The 19356-nt window shown below is 41.5% G+C and overlaps 1 protein-coding gene across 1 annotated transcript in view; it reads left to right on the plus strand.

Moving 5' to 3' along the window:
• Ttc29 (tetratricopeptide repeat domain 29) overlaps positions 1-19356 on the plus strand; it is a 219667-nt gene that overhangs the window by 115557 nt on the left and 84754 nt on the right. Inside the window, exon 8 of the mRNA XM_057753904.1 lies at positions 10870-10993. Within this exon, the coding sequence (XP_057609887.1) occupies positions 10870-10993 (124 nt within the window). The remainder of the gene's footprint in view (positions 1-10869; positions 10994-19356) is intronic.

Here is a 19356-nt window from a genome sequence, read left to right on the forward strand (position 1 = left end):
CATAGACTGTCATTGGTGTTTTTGATCTTAGCCATTCTAACTTGTGCAAAATGGTATCTCAGAGTCATTTTGATTCGCATTTCCATGATGGCTAAGAATGTTTAACATTTCCTTAAGTGTCTTTCAGATTTAGATTCCTCAGTTGAGAGTTCTCTATTTAGGTCTGTACTCCATTTTTTTAAATTGGATTATTCTTTTTTTTCTATTTATTTATTTATTAAAGATTTCTGTCTCCTGCCCACCACCGCCTCCCATTTTCCTCCCCCAATCAACTCCCCCTCTCCTGTCAGCCTAAAGAGCAGTCAGGATTCCCTGCTCTGTGGGAAGTCCAAGGACCCCCCACCTCCATCCAGGTCTAGTAAGGTGAGCATCCAAACAGCCTAGGCTTGCACAAAGTCAGTACATGCAGTAGGATCAAAACCTAGTGCCATTGTTCTTGACTTCTCAGCAGTCCTCATTGTCCGCTATGTTCAGCGAGTCCGGTTTTATCCCATGCTTTTTCAGACCCAGTCCAGCTGGCCTTGGTGAGTTCCCGATAGAACATCCCCATTGTCTCAGTGTGTGGGTGCACCCCTCGCAGTCCTGAGTTCCTTGCTCGTGTTCTCTCTCCTTCTGCTCCTGATTCGGACCTTGGGGTTTCAGTTTGGTGCTCCAATGTTGGACTCTGACTCTGTCTCCTTTCATCGCCTGATGAAGGTTAATATCCAGGAGGATGACTATATGTTTTTCTTTGGGTTCACCTTCTTATTTAGCTTCCCTAGGATCACGAATTATAGGCTCAATGTCCTTTATTTATGGCTAGAAACCAATTATGAGTGAGTACATCCCATGTTCCTCTTTTTGGGTCTGGCTTACCTAACTCAGGATAGTGTTTTCTATTTCCATCCATTTGTATGCAAAATTCAAGAAGTCATTGTTTTTTACTGCTGAGTAGTACTCTAATATGTATATATTCTATACTTTCTTCATCCATTCTTCCACTGAAGGGCATCTAGGTTGTTTCCAGGTTCTGGCTACTACAAACAATGCTGCTATGAACATAGTTGAGCATATACTTTTGTTGTATGATATGGCATCTCTTGGGTATATTCCCAAGAGTGATATTGCTGGGTCCAGGGGTAGGTTGATCTCGAATTTCCTGAGAAACTGCCACACTGCTTTCCAAAGTGGTGGCACAAGTTTGCATTCCCACCAGCAATGGATGAGTGTACCCCTTTCTCCACAACCTCTCCAGCAAAGACCATCATTGGTGCTTTTAATTTTAGCCAGTCTGACAGGTATCTTAAAGTTGTCTTGATTTGCATTTCCCTGATTGCTAAGCAAGTTGAACATGACCTTAGGTGTCTTTTGGCCATTTGAACTTCTTCTGTTGAGAATTCTCTGTTCAGCTCAGTGCCCTATTTTATAACTGGGTTGATTAGCCTTTTATGGTCTAGTTTCTTGAGTTCTTTATATATTTTGGAGATCAGACCTTTGTCAGTTGTGGGGTTGGTGAAGATCTTCTCCCAGTCAGTAGGTTGCCTTTTTGTCTTAGTGACAGTGTCCTTTGCTCTACATAAGCTTCTCAGTCTCAGGAGGTCCCATTTATTCTATGATGCCCTTAATGTCTGTGCTGCTGGGGTTATACGTAGGAAGTGGTCTCCTGTGCCCATGTGTTGTAGAGTACTTCCCACTTTCTCTTCTATCAGGTTCAGTGTGTTCAGACTGATATTGAGGTCTTTAATCCATTTGGACTTGAGTTTTGTGCATGGTGATAGATATGGATCTATTTTCATTCTTCTACAGATTGACATCCAGTTTTGCCAGCACAATTTGTTGAAGATGCCCTCTTTTTTCCATTGCATACTTTTAGCTCTTTATCGAAAATCAGGTGTTCGTAGGTTTGTGGGTTAAGGTCCGGGTCTTCTATTCGATTCCATTGGTCGACCTCTCTGTTTTTATGCCAATACCAAGCTGTTTTCAATACTGTAGCTCTGTAATAGAGTTTGAAGTCAGGGATGGTAATGCCTCCAGACAATCCTTTATTGTATAAGATTGTTTTGGTTATACTGGGTTTTTTGTTTTTCCATATAAAGTTGATTATTGTCTTCTCAAGGTCTGTGAAGAATTTTGGTGGGATTTTGATGGGGATTGCATTGAATCTATAGATTGCTTTTGGTAGAATTGCCATTTTTACTATATTGATCCTCCCAATCCAAGAACAAGGGAGATCCTTCCATTTTCTGGTGTCCTCTTCAATTTCTTTCTTCAAAGACTTAAAGTTCTTGTCAAATAGATCTTTCACTTCCTTGGTCAGAGTTACCCCAAGGTATTTTATGCTATTTGTGGCTATTGTGAAAGGTGATGCTTCTCTGATTTCCCTCTCTGCTTCCCTATCCTTAGTGTATAGGAAGGCAACTGATTTTTTGGAGTTTATCTTGTATCCTGCCACATTACCAAAGGTGTTTATCAGCTGTAGGAATTCTTTGGTAGAGTTTTTGGGGTCACTTATGTATACTATCATATCATCTGCAAATAATGCAAGTTTAACTTCTTCCTTTCCAATACGAATTACTTGATCCCCTTATGTTGTCTTATTGCTATTGCTAGAACTTCAAGCACTATATTGAAGAGGTATGGAGAGAATCAACAGCCTTGTTGTGTTCCTCATTTTAGTGGGATGGCTTTGAGTTTTTCTCCATTTAATTTAATGTTGGCTGTCGGCTTGCTGTAAATAGCTTTTATTATATTTAGGTATGATCCTTGTATCCCTAGTCTCTCCAAGACCTTTATCATAAAGCGGTGTTGAATTTTGTCGAATGCTTTTTCAGCATCTAATGAAATGATCATATGGCTTTTTTCTTTCAGTTTATTTATATGATTGATTACATTGATAGATTTGCGTATGTTGAACCAGCCCTGCATCTCTGGGATGAAGTCTACTTGATCATAATGGATAATTTTTCTAATGTGTTCTTGGATTCGGTTTGCCAGTATTTTATTGAGAATTTTTGCGTCGATGTTCATGAGTGAGATTGGGCTGTAATTCTCTTTCTTGGTTAATTCTTTGTGAGGTTTTGGTATCAGGGTGACTGTAGCTTCATAAAAGAAATTTGGCAATGACTCTTCTTTTTCTATATTGTGGAATACCTTAAGGAGTATAGGTATTAGCTTTTCTTGGAAGTTCTGGTAGAATTCCACATTGAAACCATCTGGTCCTGGGCTTTTTTTGGAAGGGAGGTTTTTGATAACAGCTTCTAATTCTTTGTAACTAACAGGTCTATTTAGATTGTTCACCTGGTCTTGGTTTAACTTTGGTATATAGTACTTATCTAAAAAAATGTCCATTTCTTTTGCATTTTCCAGTTTTGTGGCATACAGGCTTTTGTAGTAAGATCTAATGATTCTCTGAATTTCCTCTGTGTCTGTGGTTATGTCCCCCTTTTCATTTCTGATCTTATTTATTTGCGTGTTCTCTCTCTGTCGTTTAATTAGTTTGGATAGGGGTTTGTCGATCTTGTCGATTTTCCCCAAGAACCAACTTTTTGTTTCATTGATTCTTTGGATTGTTTTCTGTGTTTCTATTTTGTTGATTTCAGCCCTCAGTTTAATTATTTCCAGTCTTCTACTTCTTCTGGGCACGTTTGCTTCTTTTTTTTTCTAGAGCTTTCAGGTGTGCTGTTAAGTCCCCAATGTATGCTTTCTCCGTTTTCTTTAAGTGGGCACTTAGTGCTATGAACTTTCCTCTTAGCACTGCTTTCATCGTGTCCCATAGGTTTGAGTATGTTGTCTCTTTATTTTCATTAATTTTAAGGAAGACTTTAATTTTTTTCTTAATTTCTTCCTTGACCCAGGTGTGGTTCAGTAGTTGACTGTTCAGTTTCCATGAGTTTGTCGGTTTTCTGGGGATAGCATTGCTGTTGCCTTCTAACTTTAATCCGTGGTGATCTGATAAGACACAGGTGGACACTGATATTTTTGTATCTGTGAAGGTTTCCTTTGTTACCGAATATGTGGTCAATTTTCGAGAAGGTTCCATGAGCTGCAGAGAAGAAGGTGTATTCTTTCCTATTTGGGTGGAGTGTTCTATAGATGTCTGTTAAGTCCATGTACTTCATTACCTCCAATAATCTTTCTCAGTTCTCTATTAGGTTTCTGTCTGATTGACCTGCCCATTGGTGAGAGAGGTGTGTTGAAGTCTCCTACTACTAGTGTGTGTGGTTTGACGTCTGCCTTGAGTTCTAGTAATATTTCTTTTACATAAGTGGGTGCTTTTATATTAGAGGCATAGATATTCAGGATTGAGACTTCATCCTGATGAATTGTTCCTGTTATGAGTATAAAATGTCCATCTCGATCTCTTCTGATTGATTTTAGTTTGAAGTCAGTTTTGATAGAAATTAGTATGGCCACACCTGCTTGTTTCTTAGGCCCATTTGCTTGAAAAACCTTTTCCCAACACTTTACTCTGAGTAGATGCCTGTCTTTGTGGTTGAGATGTGTTTCTTGTAAGCAGCAGAATGTTGGATCCTGTTTTCGTATCCAATCTCTTAGCCTGTGCCTTTTTATAGGTGAATTGAGTCCATTAATATTAAGTGATATTAGTGACCAGTGGTTGTTTGCTCCGGTTATTCTTATTATTTTTGGTAGCAGAGTTTGTGTGTCTCCCTTCTTGGAGTTGTGTTGGTGAAGGGTCGCTAGATGCCCTAGTTATTGTAAGCAGTGTTAGCAATGTTGGATTTCTTGGGTTATGATTTTCCTTCTATTACTTTCTGTAAGGCTGGATTTGTGGCTATGTATTGTTTAAATTTGTTCTTATCCTGGAATGTTTTGTTTTTTTCATTGATAGTGAATGATAGCTTGGCTGGGTATAGTAGTTTGGGCTTGCATCCATGGACTCTTAGTTTCCACAGTACCTCTATCCAAGATCTATCCAGGACCTTCTGGCTTTCATGGTTTCCATAGAGAAGTCAGGTATAAGTCTGATCGGTTTACCTTTATAAGTTACTTCCGTTTTTCCTTTGCAACTCTTAATAGTCTTTCTTTAATCTGTATGTTTGGTGTCTTGATTATTATATGGTGAGGGGATGGTTTTTTTCTTTGATCCAGTCTGTTTGGTGTTCTGTATCCTTCTTGAATATTCAATGGAATATCTTTCTTTATGTTGGGAAAATTTTCTTCCATAATTTTGTTAAAAATATTTTCTGGGCCTTTGAGCTGTGACTCTTCTCCTTCTTCTATCCCTATTATTTTTAGATTTGGTCTTTTTATTGTGTCCCATATTTCCTGAATGTTTTGTGATGAGAATTTGTTGGCTTTGCTGTTTTCTTTGATCAGTCCGTTTATTTTCTCTATGGTGTCCTCAGAATCTGAGATTCTTTCTTCTATCTCTTATATTCTATTGATTATGCTTGTTTCTGTAGTCTCTGCTCGTTGACCTAGATTTTCCATATCCAGCTGGTCCTCAGTGTGTTTTTTCTTCCTTGCTTCTATTTCAGTTTTCAATTCTTGAACTGTTTCCATTACCTGTTTGATCATTTTTTCTTGGTTTCCCAGGGTGTCATTTACGTATTTACTCATTTCTTCAAACTTTTTGTTATACTTCTCATCCATTTCTATAAGGGCATTTTTTACATGTTGTTTGAGGTACTCTATTGCTTTCATAAAGTCAATTTTTTCCACTTCTCTGTTAAGGTGTTCAAGTCCTTGTGTTGTAAGATCATTGGGTTCTGTTGTTTTCATGTTGTTTTTCAGATTGTTGGGTGAATTCTTGCCTTGGAGCCTGCCCATCTCTTTCCACAGATGCTATCTAGTGGGTCTTCTAAAACAGGATCAGATTTCCCTGCTGGCCAGGGGCCCCGCTTACAAAATGCCCCCGCTCCGTTTCCTGGCTCCCACTGCTGGCCAAGATCACTCTCACGACTCAGGAGGGTCTACAGGAACCTGACCAGGCTCCCTGTTCGCCAGGGACCTCGCCAACAAGAGGCCTACCACTCTGCAGGCCAGCCACCAAAACAAAGACACTCCCGCTGCCCTCTGCCCCGAGCACCCGACCAGCGCCCAAACAGTCTGAACTGGGTGATCCCACGGCCCCGTGGAAAGGAGGGAGACGGAAGGTAGCCTCTGGGGGCAAGCTGGGATGGGCCAGGGAGAGAGAGGTCGCAGCAGAGGGTACCAGCCCTCACAGACTGACCGGGTAGTCAAGGGGGTCGGGGAATGCTCCTGCTCCGTTTCCTGGGTCCCACCGCAAGTCAAGAACACTCTCACCACTCAGGAGGGACTTCAGGGACAGAACCAGGTTCCCATCTGCGCCACCAGTGTCCGCTGTGGGTCTGCGCCGCCGGTGTCCACCGCTGGTCTGTGCTGCAGGTGTGCGCCATGGTTCTGCGCCGCCGGTGTGCACAGCCTATTTGTTCTTTTGAAGACCAATTTTTTGAGTTCTTTGTATATTTTGGAGATCAGACTTCAGTCAGATGTGGGATTGGTAAAGATCCTTTCCTATTCTGTAGGCTGCATTTTGTCTGTGCCCTTTTCTTTACAGAATCTGCTCTGATTCAGGATATTGGAGTTATAATTAGGAAGTGCTCTCCTATGCCAATGAGTTCAAGTGTATTTCCCACTTTCTCTTCTATGAGGTTCCCTGTAGTTGGCTTTATATTGAGGTCTTTGATCATTTGTACTTGAGTTTCGTGCATGGCAATAGATACAAATCTATTTGTATTCCTTTTCATGTCATATCCAATTATGCCAGCATCATTTGTTGAACATGCTTTATTTTTTCCATTTGATATTTTTGGCTTCTTGTCAAAAATCAAGTGTTTATAAGTGTGTGGATTGATATCTAGGTCTTCAATTCGGTTCCATGGTCTTCCTGGTTTTTTTTTTTTGTCTTTTTTTTAATCAGTTTTTATTGAACTCTACATTTTTCTCTGCTTCCCTCCCTGCCTCTCCTCTCCCTTTAAACTCTCCCCCAAGGTCCACATATTCCCAATTTACTCAGGAGATCTTGTCTTTTTCTACTTCCCATGTAGGCTAGATCTATGTAAGTTTTTCTTTCTTAGTGTCCTCATTATTGTCTAAGTTCTCTGGGATTGTGGTTTGTAGGCTGGTTTTCTTTGCTTCATGCTTAAAAGCCACTTATGAGTGAGTACATATGATAATTGTCTTTCTGTATCTGGGATACGTCACTCAAAATACTGTCTCCTAGCTCCATCCATTTTCTTGCAAAATTCAAGATGTCATTATTTTTTTCTGCTGTGTAATACTCCATTGTGTAAATGTACCACATTTTCCTTATCCATTCTTCAGTCGAGGGGCATTTAGGTTGTTTCCTGGTTCTATCTATGAAAAACAATGTTGCTATGAACATAGTTGAGCATATGTCCTTGTGACACGATTGAGCATCCTTTGGATATATACAAAAAGTGGTATTACTGGGTCTTGGGGAAGGTTGTTTCCTAATTTTATGAGAAATCGCCATACTGACATTCAAAGGGGGTGTACCAGCTTGCACTCCCATTAGCGATGCATTAGTGTTCCCTTTATGCCATAACCTCTTCAGCATACGTTGTCATCAGAGCCATTCGTACAGGTATAAGATGGAAACTCAGAGTTGTTTTGATTTGCATCTCTGATAACTAAGGATGTTGAACATTTCCTTAAGTATCTTTCAGCCATTTTAGATTCCTCTGTTGAGAGTTCTCTGTTTAGGTCTGTACTCCATTTTTTATTGGATTATTTGTTCTTTTGATGACCAATTTCTTGAGTTCTTTGTATATCTGTCTGATGTGGGGTTAGTGAAGATCTTTTCCCATTCTGTAGGCTGTCATTTTGTCTTGTTGACCATGTCCTTTGCTTTACAGAAGCTTTTCAGTTTCAGGAGGTCCCATTTATTAATTGTTTCTCTCAGCGTCTGTGCTACTGGGGTTCTATTTAGGAAGTGGTCGCCTGTGCCAATGTGTTCAAGTGTACTTCCCACTTTCTCTTCAAAGAGGTTCAGTGTGGCTGGCTTTATGTTGAGGTCTTTAATCAGTTTGGACTTGAGTTTCGTGCATGTTGATAGATATGTGTCTATTTTCATTTTTTACATGTTGATATCCAGTTATGCCAGCACCATTTGTTAAATATGCTGTTGATATCCAGTTATGGCAGCACCATTTGTTAAATATGCTTTCTTTTTCTATTTGATATTTTTTGCTCCTTTGTCGAAAATCAGGTGTTTGAAGGTGTGTGGATTAACATCCGGTCTTCAATTCAGTTCCATTGGTCCTTCTATCTATTTTTATGCCAATACCAGGCTGTTTTCAGTACTGTAGTTCTGTAGTATAGTTTGAAGTCATGGATCTGTGATGCCTCCATAAGTTCCTTTATTGTACAGGACTGTTTTGGCTATTCTGAGTTTTTTTAAATGCCTAACTAGCCGAAATATATCTCCATAAATCTAGAAAATCTAACTAGCATGACTAGCATGATTAACTATTAAAGATAACTCTCTATTAACCTATATTTCTTAATTATACATTACACTTTTAAATGAGCTACACAATCACAATACCTTAATCAAGATCAAAACTACATATACATATAACAAAATTGACTTTAAATTTGTATCAATAAACCAAGCTCCACATCAATGTAAATCTCTATAGCTTATCCTCCTTTAAATGTAAAAGAACATTTATAAACAATATTTGGGAATCTGGGTGTAGTTCTGTCCATACTATTTCCTGCTGTTTGGGGGAGCTGTTATTCAGGTTTTTAAAGGTGTATCCTGTGTGCTATGTTCATCTCAGTCAGCAGTTGGGGGAAGTAATTTTTTGAGGGTGTTCATGGTGACCTTTCAGGGGGATGTGGTCTATCAAACCATATTTGTCTAGAAGCAATCCACAGGTTCTCATCTTCTATGAAAACAAAAGAAGAACCTCTTTTCCAATGCACCATATCCTTAGACCCAAATTCTGAAGTCATAATACCTTTATAATATACATGCTGGTTTAGATTAGCATCCCATACAATGAAATGTCTCCTTGTACTTCGCTTCTTCACAGTCAAAAAATTCAAAGAAAATACAATAATATACATAATCCAGACTCTCTGTGTATACTCCATCTTTATATGGCTTATTTTTCTTTACTCCTTTTAATCTATGACTATCTGTACATTGTCTCTTTAAAGACTACCTTTCTTAAGCATTAACTTTATTTAATGACTTTCTATATTCTTTTTCTTCTCTCTTCCAAGCCTACATACATTTATCCAACATTATGAACCATTTATAGGTCATTTATGTCTGAATTTGTTCTATTGGAATCTGTAATTCTTTACTGTTCAGGAGCACTTCTTAAAATGCTAAGCACTTCTTAAAAACTTAAATTGCGCCATTAGTAGGAGTAATATAGAACCTCCTGTTTGTCAGCCCAGTCTAAAACTTAATCTGTGTTATTATTATGATAAATACGGTAGTTCCTGCTAAGCCTCTACACAATTCAGCATGGTGGAGCCTCTTGTGTCTCTGAGCCACATGCATTGCCCCACTTCCAGGCACGCAGTGAGTCCACATTTCCATAAAGCAAACCATAGCACTTTACTCACAAACCCCATCCAAATGCTCCATCTCCCACAAGAGACAGAGGTCATGCTAGCAGCATAGCCCAGAAAGCCAGCATTTTAAAACCAACACTTTTTTCCTGCTGCGGCTAAGTCAGGAAAATCTCTCTTAAAGGAGCCAGTAAACAGCAAAAAGCTGTGTTGAACTATATTTTTGTGTTTAAAATTAAGCTCTCTCAGGTTTTCAAGTGGATTTAGTCCATCACATTGGCGCCAATTGTTAGAGGAGGTCTACTTGTTCATCCCAGCTGCCAGGCTAGCTTAGCTCCAAAATAACCACACGGAAACTATATTAATTAAAACACTGCTTGGCCCATTAGCCCTAACTTCTTATTGGCTAACGCTTACATCTCAGTTTAACCCATTTCTATTTATTTGTGTATTGCCACATGGCAGTGGCTTACTGGGAAAGATTCGACATGTCTGATTCTGATGGCTCCATGGTGACTCTTCTACTCTGCCTTTGTTCCTCCAAGCATTAGTTCTGTCTTTCCCACCTACCTAAGTTCTGCCCTATCAACAGGCCAAGGAAGTTTCTTTATTCATTAACCAACAAAAGCAACACACAAGCAGAAGGAACTCCTATACCACCAGCTGGCATGCTGTTGTAGATGGGAAACTCTCTTAAGTCCACACCCTAGGTGAAGAGCTATTAATGGCAGAGAAATGGGGGTTCAGTCTTCCCTAGAGAGAAGACCCAGATAGGTTACCCAATCCTAAGTGGTCATCCCTAAAAATATACAGATGAGCAATATTAGATGGACCTAGCAGGCTATGTATGCATATATGTATTGCTTTGTATGCATGCGTGTATGTATGTGTGTGTGTGTGTGTGTGTGAGAGAGAGAGAGAGAGAGAGAGAGAGAGAGAGAGAGAGAGAGTGAGTGTGTAAAATGTTATTAAGGAGGAAGAGGTTATGAATTTGGGAAGGAGTGGAGGGGACATGGAAGTAGTTGGAGTAGAAAAGGATAAAGTGGAAATGGTGTATAGAATTTTGAAAAAATAACTTAAGTTTTGAGTTTTAATTCATTGTATACCCGACAGAGATAAGCCATGTCTGGTCATGCACTGTGTGCTGTAAGTCTGACATCCTGAGCCACGTGTCTGCTACTGCATGGTGTGTGCTGTAAATCTGACATCCTGAGCCACGTGTCTGCTAATGCACAGTGTGTGCTGTAAGTCTAACCATCTGACCAACACCCCACACTTTTTACAGCAAAGACACAAAATTCCTTCTTTTCACAACGATGAGATGTACACTAATGGTTTCCCGTTTTATTCCAGCCAAGGACAGATGACAGAAGCAATTAAATACCTGGAAAAGGTTGTGAAAATCGCAAGGAACAACTTCCAAAGCCTCGACGTGATACGCGCAAGCACAATGCTTGGCGACATCTACAATGAAAAGGTGAGTTGCGTGTTCCTTTTTTGTGGAAAAGCTTGCAGATTTGGAAAATCTCTTCTCGCTTTATGCTTGTTGTCTCACTAGTCAGTGTGGACAATGACTGCAGTTGCAGGATGTGGTACAGACACGGGCAAGGGCAGAATTAGAAATGCCTCTTTCCTACTCATCTGGGGGGGAGACACCCCACATCAGCAACCACTGCCATTCAGTATTCAAGGTGACTGAATGTGGGGAGCAAGGTAAAGATTTAAATTCAAAGGCACTTTGTGATAACTATTGACTCTTACCAGCTTACTCTGACATTCCTCTCTCAGTCCAAATTCTTATTTCTTTTTAATCCAGTTGGGAGGCCTACCAGGCAAAGAAATGAAAATCCTAAGAATGACTCCGCAGGGAATTTAGAGTGTGGTTTTCACAGCATCCCAGGAGCCGAGATTAGTAAATGCACAGTTGTAATCCCAGTTTTACTGTCTTCAGCTGCCCAGGGTCTCCAGTAGAAATTGTATGGGAGAAGCCTGCTTCTCTGGTTATAATTGCCATTTTGATCATGATTCAGATCCATCATTTTTTAGGGTAATTATATTCTCCAACTGTGTTCATACACTCTGTGCTAATCTGAGTGCTCGGTGATTGAAAGCACTGCCGTGGAGCCCACTGTTCGGGTGACAAGCCCAGCTCCTTCATTCGTAAGATCTGGAACCTGCCACAAGTTATTTACACTTCTAGGTGCATTGACTTTTGCCTCAAGTGGGGTTATTGTAAGGATTAAATTAAGTGGCATGAAAGGAGAAGGGCAACTCCGGAAGAAAGAACCCTGAGAGGGTGGGGAAGGAGGGCTGTGGAGGGGGCAGTAATTACGAACAGGGTGCCATGGTATATGCATATGAAAGTGTCATAAGGAAACCCAGGATTTATATACCAACTAAAATATTAATTTAAAAAAAATCAACCCCAGGGGACTTGAGAGCAGGCTCAGTGATTAAAAGTCCTTGCCACTCTTGAAAAAGACTTTTGCTGAGGCAGGCCCAGGTGGCGGAGGCACCGGCAGGCAGGCCTAGGCGGCGGAAGCACCCGCGCACAGACAGTTCCGGGCGGCGGAGGCACCGACAGGCAGGCCCTGGTGGAGGAGGCACCAGCAGGCACGCCTAGGCAGTTGAAGCACCAGCGCGCAGGCAGGCCCAGGCGGCGGAGGCATCGGCAGGCAGGCCTAGGCGGCGGAAGCACCGACGCGCAGGCAGGCCCGGGCGGCGGAGGCACTGGCACGCAGGCAAGTCCGGGCGGCGGAGGCACCGGAGCGCAGGTAGGCCCGGGTAGCGGAGGCACCGGCAGTCAGGCCCAAGCGGCGGAGGCACCGGTAGGCAGGCCTAGGCGGCGGAAGCACCGGCGCACAGACAGTTCCGGGCGGCGGAGGCACCGGCAGGCAGGCCCGGGCGGCGGAGGCACTGGCAGGCAGGCCTGGGCGGCGGAGGCACCGGCGTACAGACAGTTCCGGGCGGCGGAGGCACCGGCAGGCAGGCCTAGGCGGCGGAAGCACCGGCGCGCAGGCAGGCCCGGGAGGCAGAGACACCGGCAGGCAGGCCCGGGTGGCAGAGGCACCGGCAGGCAGGCAAGTCCGGGCGGCAGAGGCACCGGCGTGCAGGCAGGCCCAGGTGGCGGAAGCACCGGCAGGCAGGCCTAGGCGGCGGAAGCACCGGCGCACAGACAGTTCCGGGCGGCGGAGGCACCGGCAGGCAGGCCTGGGCGGCAGAGGCACTGGATGCAGGATAGTGCGGGCAAGAAACAGTGAAGCCTGCACTGAGAGCAGATTGCCCCGCTACAATTAAATCAAACCCAATAGATAGCATCGGTAAGAGGAGATGGGCAGACACCAAGGCAAGAATTCACCCAACAATCTGAAAAACAACATGAAAACACCAGAACCCAATGATCTTACAACACAAGGACTTGAACACCCTAACACAGGAGAAGAGGAAAAAACTGACTTTTTGAAAGCAATAGAGTCCCTTAAACAACATGTAAAAAACGCCCTCATAGAAATGGATGAGAAGTATAACAAAAAGTTTGAAGAAATGAGTAAATACGTAAATGATACCCTGGGAAGCCAAGAAAAAACGATCAAACAGGTAATGGAAACAGTCCAAGAATTGAAAACTGAAATGGAAGCAAGGAAGAAAACACAAACTGAGGACCAGCTGGATATGGCAAATATAGGTCAACGAGCAGAGACTACAGAAACAAGCATAATCAATAGAATACAAGAGATAGAAGAAAGAATCTCAGATTCTGAAGACAACATAGAGAAAATAAACGGACTGATCAAAGAAAACACCAAAACCAACAAATTCTCATCACAAAACATTCAGGAAATATGGGACACAATAAAAAGACCAAACCTAAGAATAATAGGGATAGAAGAAGGAGAAGAGGCACAGCTCAAAGGTCCAGAAAACATTTTTAACAAAATTATGGAAGAAAACATCCCCAACATAAAGAAAGATATTCCTTTGAATATTCAAGAAGCATACAGAACACCAAACAGACTGGATCAAAAAAAAAACGTCCCCTCGCCATATAATAATCAAAACACAAAATATACAGATTAAAGAAAGAATATTAAGAGCTGCAAAGGAAAAAGGTCAAGTAACTTATAAAGGTAAACCGATCAGACTTACACCTGACTTCTCTATGGAAACCATGAAAGCCAGAAGGTCCTGGATAGAGGTACTACAGAAACTAAGAGACCATGGATGCAAACCCAAACTACTATACCCAGCCAAGCTATCGTTCACTATCAATGGAGAAAACAAGATATTCCAGGATAAGAACAAATTTAAACAATACGTTGCCACAAATCCAGCCCTACAGAAAGTAATAGAAGGAAAATCATAACCCAAGGAATCCAACATTGCCAACACTGCCTACAATAACCCAGGCATCTAGCGACCCTTCAACAGCACAACTCAAAGAAGGGAGACACACAAACTCTTCTACCAGAAGCAGTAAGAATAACCGGAGTTAACAACCACTGGTCATTAATATCACTTAATATTAATGGTCTCAATTCACCAATAAAAAGGCACAGGCTAAGAGATTGGATACGAAAACAGGATCCAACAGTCTGCTGTTTGCAAGAAACTCATCTCAACCACAAAGACAGGCATCTACTCAGAGTAAAGGGTTGGGAAAAAGTTTTTCAAGCAAATGGTCCTAAGAAAAAAGCAGGTGTGGCCATACTAATTTCTAACAAAACTGACTTCAAACTAAAATCAATCAGAAGAGATCGACAGGGACACTTTATACTCATAACAGGAACGATTCAGCAGGATGAAGTCTCAATCCTGAATATCTATGCCCCTAATATAAAAGCACCCACTTATGTAAAAGAAATATTGCTAAAACTCAAGGCAGACATCAAATCACACACACTAGTAGTAGGAGACTTCAACACACCTCTCTCACCAATGGGCAGGTCAATCAGACAGAAAACTAATAGAGAATTAAGAGAATTGTTGGAGGTAATGAATCAAATGGACTTAACAGACATCTATAGAACACTCCACCCAAATAGGAATGAATACACCTTCTTCTCTGCAGCTCATGGAACCTTCTCGAAAATTGACCACATACTTGGAAACAAAGGAAACCTCCACAGATACAAAAAAATATCAGTGTCCACCTGTGTCTTATCAGATCACCATGGATTAAAGTTAGAAGCCACCAACAAAGCTACCCCCAGAAAGCTGACAAACTCATGGAAACTGAACAGTCAACTACTGAACCACACCTGGGTCAAGGAAAAAATTAAGAAAGAAATTAAAGTCTTCCTTGAATTTAATGAAAACAAAGAGACAACATACTCAAACCTATGGGACACGATGAAAGCAGTGCTAAGAGGAAAGTTCATAGCACTAAGTGCCCACTTAAAGAAAACGGAGAAAGCATACATTGGGGACTTAACAGCACACCTGAAAGCTCTAGAAAAAAAAGAAGCAGACGCGCCCAGGAGGAGTAGAAGACTGGAAATAATCAAACTGAGGGCAGAAATCAACAAAATAGAAACACAGAAAACAGTCCAAAGAATCAATGAAACCAAAAGTTGGTTCTTGGAGAAAATCAACAAGATTGACAAACCCCTATCCAAACTAATTAAACGACAGAGAGAGAACACGCAAATAAATAAGATCAGAAATGAAAAGGGGGACATAACCACAGACACAGAGGAAATTCAGAGAATCATTAGATCTTACTACAAAAGCCTGTATGCCACAAAACTGGAAAATGCAAAAGAAATGGACACTTTTTTAGATAAGTACCATATACCAAACCTAAACCAAGACCAGGTGAACGATCTAAATAGACCTGTTAGTCGCGAAGAATTAGAAACAGTTATCAAAAATCTCCCTTCCAAAAAAAGCCCAGGGCCAGATGGTTTCAATGCAGAATTCTACCAGAACTTCCAAGAAGAGCTAATACCTATACTTCTTAATGTATTTCACAATATAGAAACAGAAGAGTCATTGCCAAATTCCTTTTATGAAGCTACAGTTACCCTGATACCAAAACCACACAAAGACCCAACCAAGAAAGAGAATTACAGGCCTATCTCACTCATGAACATCGACGCAAAAATTCTCAATAAAATACTGGCAAACCGAATCCAAGAACACATTAGAAAAGTTATCCATTATGATCAAGTAGGCTTCATTCCAGAGACGCAGGGCTGGTTCAACATACGCAAATCTATCAAGGTAATCAACCATATAAATAAACTGAAAGAAAAAAACCATATGATCATTTCATTAGATGCTGAAAAAGCATTCGACAAAATTCAACACTCCTTTATGATAAAGGTCTTGGAGAGATTAGGGATACAAGGGTCATACCTAAATATAATAAAAGCTATTTACAGCAAGCCGACAGCTAATATTAAATTAAATGGAGAAAAACTCAAAGCCATCCCACTAAAATCAGGAACACGACAAGGATGTCCACTCTCCCCATACCTCTTCAATATAGTGCTTGAAGTTCTAGCAATAGCAATAAGACAACATAAGGGGATCAAGGGGATCCATATTGGAAAGGAAGAAGTTAAGCTTTCATTATTTGCAGATGATATGATAGTATACATAAGCGACCCCAAAAACTCTACCAAAGAACTCCTACAGCTGATAAACACCTTTGGTAATGTGGCAGGATACAAAATCAACTCCAAAAAAATCAGTTGCCTTCCTATACACTAAGGATAAGGAAGCAGAGAGGGAAATCAGAGAAGCATCACCTTTCACAATAGCCACAATTAGCATAAAATACCTTGGGGTAACTCTGACCAAGGAAGTGAAAGATCTATTTGACAAGAACTTTAAGTCTTTGAAGAAAGAAATTGAAGAGGACACCAGAAAATGGAAGGACCTCCCTTGCTCTTGGATTGGGAGGATCAACATAGTAAAAATGGCAATTCTACCAAAAGCAATCTATAGATTCAACGCAATACCCATCAAAATCCCATCAAAATTCTTCACAGATCTGGAGAAGACAATAATCAACTTTATATTGAAAAACAAAAAACCCAGGATAGCCAAAACAATCTTATACAATAAAGGATCGTCTGGAGGCATTACCATCCCTGACTTCAAACTCTATTACAGAGCTACAGTACTGAAAATGGCTTGGTACTGGCATAAAAACAGAGAAGTCGACCAATGGAATAGAATAGAAGAGCCTGACTTTAGCCCACAAACCTATGAACACCTGATTTTCGATAAAGGAGCTAAAAGTATACAATGGAAAAAAGAGAGCATCTTCAACAAATTGTGCTGGCAAAACTGGAAGTCAATCTGTAGAAGAATGAAAATAGATCCATATCTATCACCATGCACAAAACTCAAGTCCAAATGGATTAAAGACCTCAATATCAGTCCAAACACACTGAACCTGATAGAAGAGAAAGTGGGAAGTACTCTACAACACATGGGCACAGGAGAACACTTCCTACGTATAACCCCAGCAGCACAAACACTAAGGACATCATTGAATAAATGGGACCTCCTGAGACTGAGAAGCTTCTGTAAAGCAAAGGACACTGTCACTAAGACAGAAAGGCAACCCACTGACTGGGAGAAGATCTTCACCAACCCCGCAACTGACAAAGGTCTGATATCCAAAATATACAAAGAACTCAAGAAATTAGACCGTAAAAGGTTAATCAATCCAATTATAAAATGGGGCACTGAGCTGAACAGAGACTTTTCAACAGAAGAAGTTCAAATGGCCAAAAGACACTTAAGATCGTGCTCAACTTCCTTAGCAATCAGGGAAATGCAAATCAAGACAACATTAAGATACCATCTTACACCGGTCAGAATGGCTAAAATCAAAAACACCAATGATAGCCTCTGCTGGAGAGGTTGTGGAGAAAGGGGCACACTCATCCATTGCTGGTGGGAATGCAAACTTGTGCAACCACTTTGGAAAGCAGTGTGGCGGTTTCTCAGGAAAGTCGGGTTCAACTTACCTCTCGACCCAGCAATACCACTATTGGGAATATACCCAAGAGATGCCCGAACATACAACAAAAGTATATGCTCAACTATGTTCATAGCAGCATTGTTCGTAATAGCCAGAACCTGGAAACAACCTAGATGTCCTTCAATGGAAGAATGGATGAAGAAAGTATGGAATATATACATATTAGAGTACTACTCAGCAGTAAAAAACAATGACTTCTTGAATTTTGCATACAAATGGACGGAAATTGAAAACACTATCCTGAGTGAGGTAAGCCAGACCCAAAAAGAGGAACATGGGATGTACTCACTCATATTTGGTTTCTAGCCATAAATAAAGGACATTGAGACTATAATTCGTGATTCTAGAGAAGCTAAATAAGAAGGTGAACCCAAAGAAAAACATATAAGCATCCCCCTGAATATTAACCTTCATCAGGCGATGAAAGAAGACAGAGACAGAGACCCACATTGGCGCACTGGACTGAAGTCTCACGATCCAAAGGAGGAGCAGAAGGAGAGTGAGCACGAGCAAGGAACTCAGGACTGCGAGGGGTGCACCCACACACTGAGGCAATGGGGATGTTCTATCGGGAACTCACCAAGGCCAGCTGGCCGGGGACTGAAAAAGCATGGGACAAAACCGGTCTCACTGAACATAATGGACAATGAGGACTACTGAGAACTGAAGAACAATGGCAATGGGTTCTTGATCCTATTGCACGTAATGGCTTTGTGGGAGCCCAGGTAGTTTGGATGCTCACCTTAATAGACCTGGATGGAGGTGGGTGGTCCTTGGACCTCCCACAGGGCAGAGAAACCTGCTTGCTCTTTGGGCTGAGGAGGAAGGAAGACTTGATTGGGGGAGGGGGAGGAAATGGGAGGTGGTGGCGGGGAAGAGGCAGAAATCTTTAATAATTAAATAAATTAATTAATAAAAAAAAGACTTTTGCCTCCAAGCACACACACCTGACAGCTCACAGCTACCTACAACTCCAGCTCCATGGGGCCTGACACCATCTTCTGACCTATGTGGGCACCTACATGCAGGAGATACACATAAACTCAGATAGTTACACACACACACACACACACGGTAAATAAATACTGGACTGGATTGGGGAAATGGCCCTGTCATTAAAGTATCTGTTTTGCAAGTATGGAGACCTGATTTCAGATCCCCAGCACCTGTGTGGAAAACAGTGTGTAGCGCATCTTATAACCCCAGTGATGCGAGGGAAGGGCCAGTGGGCCAATGGAGCACACTGGCCAGCCATGCTAGCCAAATCAGTGAGCCCAGGCTCAATGAGAGAGATCCTGACTCAAAAAAACAACATAGAAAGCACTCGAGGGAGAAACTAGACATTGACCTCTGACCTCCATACATATGTACATACACAAGCATGTATACATACATGAGCAGAGACACAATCCATATGAACACAAGCATGCACTACATGCAATGTAAATACTGAGGAGAAAAGGAGTTGGCCTAGTAAGGACAGCACCTTGGGCTAACCCTGTGTCTCAGGCTACGACTCTGCTATGACTCTATGACGTCTGCGATCTTCTGTTCCAGAGCCTCTGGGAGTCTGTCTCACTCCAAGTCTCCTAGATTCAAAGCAGCTGTAACAGTCCAATCCACACTCTTAACCACTACCATAATCTTTAGTAAAATGAGTTTCAAATGAACACAAATTCATGAACGTAGTGTTTTGTTTCGTTTTTGCTCTGAGGAAAATTTCTGCAAGCAAGTCCTGGCCTCCCATTCCTCTCAGCTACCTGTGGCACCCCTAGCTCCTTTGCTCTCCACAGGAGAAGAAGCCACCATCCCAAAAGTGACTCTAAAGGGAATTTATAATG

This window comes from Chionomys nivalis, chromosome 21 (assembly GCF_950005125.1).
Source record: "Chionomys nivalis chromosome 21, mChiNiv1.1, whole genome shotgun sequence".
Lineage (NCBI taxonomy): Eukaryota > Metazoa > Chordata > Mammalia > Rodentia > Cricetidae > Chionomys > Chionomys nivalis.